This window comes from Cyrtonyx montezumae, unplaced genomic scaffold (assembly GCF_038088225.1).
Source record: "Cyrtonyx montezumae isolate F1298 unplaced genomic scaffold, pur_monq_1.0 scaffold_7, whole genome shotgun sequence".
Taxonomy (NCBI): domain Eukaryota; kingdom Metazoa; phylum Chordata; class Aves; order Galliformes; family Odontophoridae; genus Cyrtonyx; species Cyrtonyx montezumae.
This window is the reverse complement of record NW_027072078.1, coordinates 12905428-12913555: the sequence shown is the minus strand read 5'-3', so window position 1 is coordinate 12913555 and position 8128 is coordinate 12905428. Positions and strand designations below refer to the sequence as shown.

At 42.2% G+C, this 8128-nt stretch overlaps 1 protein-coding gene across 1 annotated transcript; it reads left to right on the top strand.

The window, feature by feature from the left end:
- The first annotated feature begins 2102 nt into the window (after window positions 1-2102).
- On the top strand, window positions 2103-5158 carry ATP5MC3 (ATP synthase membrane subunit c locus 3). The gene is made up of 5 exons (XM_065750497.1): window positions 2103-2206; window positions 2279-2360; window positions 3232-3309; window positions 3684-3877; window positions 4909-5158. The coding sequence occupies exons 2-5, from the start codon at window positions 2322-2324 to the stop codon at window positions 5021-5023; spliced, it is 426 nt and encodes a 141-aa protein (XP_065606569.1). The 5' UTR covers window positions 2103-2206; window positions 2279-2321; the 3' UTR covers window positions 5024-5158.
- Window positions 5159-8128: the final 2970 nt, after the last annotated feature.

Here is an 8128-nt window from a genome sequence, read left to right as displayed (position 1 = left end):
AAAGCAGATCATAGAGACCCAAATACGACATAGCTGGGATATTATGATTTTTTATTCAAATTGTACTAGAGGTCTTATTAGGATTTGTATATGTTCAGAATCTTGCTAAGTACATACATGGTCTGCTGTTTCGTTCTGTGGCTCATGCCATGTTTCTAGGACTTTGGTGTTAAAATAATCTATGAATGGTTGAGCAGAATGCTCTACAGCCTAAATTAGTCCTACATTACTAATTGTCTTCAGCTCTTCACTGAGCAGAGGTATTGAGGCTAAAAGAAAATGAATCTAAGCAAAAAAGTAACTTGGCTAAGTACTCAGACACAAAGATCACACAAGAAGCAGATTCTTCCTTTCTTCTGTTAAAGAGAACTTTACAATGATGAGAAGAAAAAAACCTACAACTTCTACTGTCTGTTTTCCTGTGAAATATAAATTCCAATGTCTAAATCAACAATTAAATCTTCCAGCACTGCTTATGACAAAATTTGCCAACTACTGATAACAAATAAAGCAAACAGGTCTGAACAGTATACTACCAGGAGAAATTCTACTTAAAGCAGAGTCGTGTAACAATGGCTTAATTCCTTCTTTCCATAGCTAAGTCAGTTTAAATATCCCAAAGAGTATTAATTGTGCTCTATATAATTTCCTCCCGCAAGCTATTGCTCCAGTTAACTGTTGTGATGGGTAAGAATCAACCATGCAGCAGATTATGGGAGAGGTGCAAGATACTCTGTACTGCAACATGGCCCAGACAGTGAAAAAACCCAGCTTGGTACATCAGTAGCAACCAGTGCCCTGCATAAATACAGAAGCTCTGGACAGCCAACTCTGAGGTAGTAACATCATTCCACATTTCAAAAAATTTCACAAACATTAGGACATTTTCAGGAAGCGTTTGATCCAGTTTTACCTTTTTGTGTTCTTCCAGTTGCTAAGGATTAAGGACTATTGAATATGTTTGTTTGTTTGTTTTGTTTGTTTGTTTTTTAAAGTCTAGTGTGTGTATGTAACATGCTTGGAGGTATTAATTACCTGCTGGGAGGTAAAAATTAACCTGAAGGAATAGGTTTTGATCTAGAACTATCTACTTAGACTTTGTACAGTGGAATTTCTCCTGACTAGACAAGATTTCTCCTTCAGAACGTATAGAACAGACATTCATGTCTTATAAGCTATTAATAAGGAAAGTAGAATACTGACAGAGCAAAGTACTATGGACACAGGCATATATTTGACATTGTACAGCATATGATTTGCTGAATTTCTAGGTGCATTATTCTGACCCACTTTGCAGCTGTCAGCATTTGGCTGTCTGCAGGGAAACCAGCCCACCCACCCCAGGCAGAAATGCCAGCTTACAGGTACTATGACCACGCCAGATCAAACTCCCTGTAGAACTTAAGGTTTTAAATACATGGTGAGCAAACAGAAATTTCACAGTTTTCTGGTACACCAGAGCACCTCACTGGGGACCTGGAAGTGTTTTATACAGGTAGAAAACAGAGTGAGGTTAACAGAAGTCTTTTTTAATGGAGACCTGCTTGAATTAAGCTGAACATGGTCCATGGAGATCAATATCTGCTCTTCTGACCCTTACTGAAAGCAACAGCTGAGCTGGATGTAAAATGTAGTATCAGCTGTTATGTCTTAAGTGCAATAACAAACAGGTGCTTAATGGTGGTGGTGTTGCTGCTCAGACCAAGCAGCTTGTGAATGGGTTTTTGCACAGCATTCTAGAGTGGAAATCGTGTCGGAAAACGCACAGAACCACTGAGACCGCAGCTTGGTTGTAGGAGCTGACAGAAAGATACGCGATGAGAAAAGGCAACGTGTCAGCTGGAGGATGGGAATAACACCCCAGCAAGGATGCAGGAGACAAGTATGAAGTGTGCCGTTCTGTTTGCTGGAGCTCCGTGTAACACAGGGCGACCCCTGAGACAGAGAGCACGCAGCCAACACGCACTCCCACTGCGGGGGGGGAACCGCAGGAGGGGGCGTGGCCATTTCGGGGCGTGGCCACTGAAAGGGGCGTGGCAAGGCTCTCGCCCCCCGCCGCTGCCAATGGCGTCGGCACAAAGTGACCTTGGCGCCGCTCCCTCCTCTTCCGCCGTGCCGCATCCGGGCGCCCGCTGCCGCTGGCCCCTCCACGCCTGCGCACAGCCGCGCTGAGCCCGCCAGCCTTGGGGAGCGGCAGTCGCAGACGGTGAGTGCCATTCGCGGCATCCGCCCTCATCGCCGCCGCCGCGGCCCGCTCACCCTTTCGGTCTCTCCGCAGAGACGCCGGATCTTGGTCCCGGGGACGCCGACCGCCCGCCAAGATGTTCGCTTGCGCTAAGCTCGCCGCTTCGCCCGCCCTGGTGAGTGGGTCCCCCCCGGCCCTGCGGGCGGGCTCGTTTCTCCTCGCCGCAGGCACTGCCGCGGGGTGATGCCGCGGGGCGCCCGGACCGGGCGAGTTCCTTGGGGCGAGGCGGGGTGGGGGCTTCTCGACCGCGGGGCCGTGCTCTCCTTCCCGCATCCTTGGTGGGGCCCTTGGCCAAGGTGAGGGGCGCGGAGAGGGGGGGCTGCGGTGCTGCTGGGCCCGAAGCGCCGCTCTAGGTCAAACCCTAGGCCGAGGCCCGGCCCGCGCGGGGCCGGGCTTGTCTTTGGGAGACGAGGGGTTCTTCTCCTTCACAACGTCCTCTCGCGCTGCAGAACGTCTCCGCTCGCGCGGTGCGGGCAGGGCTCTCCCTGTAGGGAGAGCTTTGTGCGAGGGCCGCTGTGACCTTAGAGTGCTGGCAGCCCAAGGGCACGCGCAGGCCTCTTGTGGAAGAGCCTTCATTCATTTGCGCCACACGGCGTTTCAAAGTCTGGGCCACGCCTGTGCGTTTAGTGGCTCGGGAATTCATTTTGGTGGCTTTTATTTTTCCGTTCTAAAATGTATGTCTCTGCCTGTCTGTCTGTTTGACTCTTATTTGGTTGCTGAATTGTTTCCTTTCCTACCAGTGTACTGCATGCACAGGCTCACTGAATGGTCTAGCTATTTACAGTAATGGCTTTGGAAAACAGCACTATCAAATTGCATGCAGAGTTTGCTTTTGTGTAGTCTTTTGTATATCCAGCTATGCAAAGATTGTTGCCTTTCTAATAAGGCAAATGGCTTAGCAGATAATAGCCTTAATATCTAAAGAAAGATCTTATGGGGACAGCTGTAACTAAGTTTTTTTTTTAACTTTTTTCCTCCTCTTACAGATCCGTGCTGGCTCAAGAATCTTGTACAGACCAATTTCAGCATCTATGTTTTCTAGGCCAGAGGTCAGGACTGGAGAGGTACCTTATAAACAAAATTCTGTATCTTCCTAAATTACCTGGTGAGCCTAAATGTTCTCAACCTAGAGTTCACTTGTACTAACACAAATATCTGTGCTCTGAAGCTTGCTTTAAATCAAACTTTTATATAATACTTATTGCTGTCCTGCTATCTCACTCAAGAAAGAGTGTTGCATTTAATGTTCATTGCTTTCAGGTGAACAGGTAACATTCTGAAATCTTTAACTCTTATAGTCTCCTTACTTGCAAGAGTAACTGGACTCTGGTTTGAATGCAACTTTTGTAACTATGAATCAACACTGCAGTAAAGTGATTATGAAAAACAGACTATGTCTGAATGTAACATTTTCTTTCTTCATGTCTTGTTTTCTTAGGGCAAATCCACATTTAATGGGGCCCAAAACACTGTCTCCCAGCTAGCACTTAGAGAATTCCAGACTAGTGCTGTCAGCAGGGACATTGACACTGCTGCCAAATTCATTGGTGCTGGTGCTGCCACAGTAGGTGTGGCTGGATCTGGTGCTGGTATTGGAACAGTCTTCGGTAGTCTAATCATTGGCTATGCGAGGTAATCAATTTCTCTCATATAAGTGTTGCATTGCCTGTAGTTGTACACAGAGTCTCCACTAAGCTAAATTGTAGTAGGGATGATGGGGCTGTAATAGGTTCTGTTAATAATTGTTAGTATTAAACATGGCTAAATGGAGTAGTGTGAAGCTGCAGTATATTCAACAAGATGGCACTTGTTAAATTCAGAACTTGATGCAGTCCATGTGGAGAAGAGACGTGAAAGTAAAGAGTTAATCTTTGTCAGTGCTTTGGTCACTGAAGTGCTGTGTTCAGTTCCAGAACTGAAGTCAAATTCTAGCCTAGATGCTCCCCTGTAAAAAGGGAGATGTCCTAAAGAGGAACTGTGTGAAACTGGCATTAAAAATATATATTTTATTCTTTCTAGCAGTCAAGGCATTAGATTCTTGTCTTAATAAAGGTTGAGGTGTTTTTTTTAACCCTACTGAGGACGTGGAAGTTCACCTTTGACTTGAAGAAACACGAGTGATTTTTCATATAAAATGGATATGTCAGTATGAGTTTGTGGACTACTACTTCATACCGCTATGCTGAAGAGTCTTCCCTGTGCCCTGGAATGTGTTGCTTTTTTTTATTATTATTAACAAGCTGCTGCATACTTATTTCTTTTACCTAGATGTTTTCAGTTCCTGGATTTTTCTGAGAGCTACTTAATGTTTTCAGCTTCCTTGGAATATAGTTGTAATGTCAAAGATATGAAATAAACTTACAAACAGTAAACCTAATGGTTCCCATATGGGATGAAAGTAAATGCAAAAGGTGAATATAGTCATAAAAGCTATACTCATTTGGAAAAGGCATATATAATCTGCATGACTTGAATTTAGTCATAATAACCAAGTCATTTGTCTTCCATGAAATCCTTGCTTATAAAAAGCTTATGCTTTGATTTACTGAATTTCCTGTTACGGAATCTTTTTAAGGGAAAGTGAGATTCTAAATCTGTGACAAATATTAAGCTGAGTATGAAAAACTTCTTAAAGAAGATCTTACACCTTTACTTTCTTCTAGAAATCCTTCTCTGAAGCAGCAGCTGTTCTCATATGCTATCCTGGGATTCGCCCTGTCTGAAGCTATGGGTCTCTTCTGTCTGATGGTTGCTTTCTTGATTCTATTTGCCATGTGAAAGGAGATCTGCCTGTAATACTGGCACTGGAATGTAATTCTCCATATTTTATGGGACTCCCAAAATGTTGGTGTCATGGAAATTGATGCTATTTCCAAAGTCATTTCATTAAAGATAACAACTTTAACTGTCAAACTGTTGCTTGTATTTATTAACTTTCTTATTAGGGTATGACTTATCTTGTGATAATGACATACTATGTAGGACCCTTAAAACAATGACTTCAAGTCAAGCATATCTGTGGGAGTGTCACTTGTTTGGTAAAATCAGTGTGATTAATCTTAGCAAGATCAAAATATGCACTGACACAGTGTGACAAGTTATTCTTCTGGCCCTGTTCCTTTACCTGTTTTGAACTTATCTAGAGCTGTTTCTGTGCACAATTTTGTGTGATTTCTTCCCCCTTGTCAGTTTACCTGGAACATGGTGTTTTGGTATGCCGTGGTAGAATGAGCTAAACAATTCATAAATGGTGATAAGGAAGTTATGTTTGCATCTGTTGTTGATTCCACTATGAATTTTGATCACCCTAGTAAAAATCTTCTGCTTGGTTCTGATCAGTATCCAGGTTGAACTAAACAATTGGTTGAGATTGGTCCAAACCATTTAGTTGTGGCACATGGACAATATACTCCTACTTAATTACAACATTCTTGCCTAACTGAGAGGGAAGAGAATGTCCAGCTTCCTAATTTAGTAAAGACCTGTTATCTACCTCATTTATTCTTTTAGTAGTGGGATCAAACCACTTCTAGTAACAAAATGCCTGCAGTGTAAGCTTTGCTTCTCATGGTTTCTATCTTCTAAAAACCTGAAGTATTGTACACATTTATAGCAACATACTGTGTGCTACTGTATACTAATTTGCTGGCTGGCTTTGAATATTAAATAATAGATCTGGTCAGTCAACAACTACAATCTGACCTATGGAAGAAGATGAACAAGCTTACAAGCTTTGCTCTCCTGCTGTTATGGAATTAAATCTAGGGAACAGTCTACTGTGAGCTGTAAGATGCCCCTCCTTGGGTATATGGAGGAGATGATTTGTGGCTCTCCGGTGTGTGCACTATGCAGGTAAATTCTTTGTTTTAATTTGAACTTAAATACCAAATAGGTGTTCACTTAACCTGATTTGAATTTAGCATAAGAAATTACTTTCTCTGTATGATCTTCAGAGGAAATCTTAATCCTTCTGCAAAACTTACTAGCTGCTTTGTAAACATGGAAAGCAACTGTTGATTTTACTTAGATTTGAGCTTAAAATATATAGCACCTTTAAATGTTCAGATCTAGCATAATGTTAGTAGTGCTCTGTATGACTAGGTCTGGAAATTATTTGGTATGGAGGGATAGTAGGAGATAAAGTATGTTGTTACTATCATTTGTAGTCGTGCTAACACAGAATTATTTTTTTTTTAATACTTATCTATTCTCATAAGCTGTTGCAGAGCTGAAATTCAGTGTATTTGCTGTGAACAAAAGGTAGATAACTAGAATTCTAGCCCAAATCTCATCTGTGCTGCTATCTTTTTGTATGATGAGATTTTGAGTTTTAACTGTGTTAAGTGTAGGGAGAAGTTGTTATTCTGGAACTTCAGTAAGAAAGCTGTCTGAGTCATGGCAGTTGCTGAATGTACACCCTGTCTTTTCCATTGTGGTTCACCCTGTCAGCACGATCCCTATGATCTACCTTGTCTGAAAGGTAGCACACACTTCCACATTTCATGTTTGAAACCTGTCTTAGTAGTAGCATATCCTCAAGTTTGACAGATTTTAAATCACTCTGACACTGCTGAATGTGGTCCAAAATTGATGTTAACTAATGCCAAATTTGGATGAATTGGATCTTAGTGTTAGATCATAATCTTAGGAAACATGGAAACCAACTTTCATGCGGGAAGTTACCTTCCTCGTTGGCAATATTGTCCTCATTGATGTTATAGTAAGTGATTGATAGGTGGATTCTTACACCTGAATAATCCTGGGGCACATGGACTCCCTTTCTCTATTCCTTTTTTTTCCCCTGTTCTTGGAAACAACTTGGTTTCACTGGTTATTTGATCGCTTCAACAGTACAGTCAGTTTGATCTTATAAAAAAGAAAAGTGAGGTGTCTCTTAAGAGAGCATTTGAGGAACAACTATAAATGCGTAGATAAATGTGTCTTTGGCTTTTGATAACTTTTTGCTGTGATTGGGCAGTGGTGAACTAACTGAAAGGACTTGATCCACTCTATATGAGCTTACATCAGGAAATGTTTTTCATAGGTTAAAGAAATTAGATATCAAGCGCAATGCTGTAGACTTTACTTTTCCTACAGTTTGTCATGCTTTCTTCTGACATGAGCTATGGTGATGTTAGGAGACCACCAGTTTGAGGAAAATGAGTATTCTGCAGATCCAGAGATTCCTGTCCATGGTTCAGTGTTGAACCAAGATGGAGCTAGGTGGAGCAGTACCAGTGGTTTGAATATCTTTCCATCTCTGAAAGTGATTTGTGAAGGTGTGTTTATACTAATGTTTAGCAGAAAGAACATTTGGAACCTAAGTTACGTTCTTAAGTTATTGCTGCAGGTAAAGCAAGGAACTTGCATCTCTCTGCAGTTCAGGACTAATGCTGCAATGAGGCGGTAGGTCTGCATGTGTCTTTCCTATATGGATCTTAGTTGTTCAGTGAGGAAAGCATGTAGCTGCATAGGTGTAAGGTCTCTTCCTTGCTGCAGTATTTCATATTTGAGCCATTTATGACACTTAGTTATGAGTATAGTTCTGCCTTTAAGTAAACAGCGTTGTGGGATTTTTCTATCCTACCTTGTCTCAAAAAATATCCTGTGTAATACAGAGTCAACAAAGCGAAGACAAGAAACAAAGCTTCCTGTGTTTTCTTGCCCAAATTCAGGGGAACAGATGGAATGCAATTAAATGTTATGTCACTGAGCAGAGCCCTTGCAGCAGCTCCCTGCGGGACAGGACTTCGAGGGAAGTGAATGGGTTTTTGCACTGCCTTCCTCCTTCGAAGGACTTGAATTTTTGTGTGTCCTTTCTGACCTGTGTTGCCAAGTGAGCCAGGCGGTGGAACAAGCACCATTTGGCTTGGCTGTCCTGGC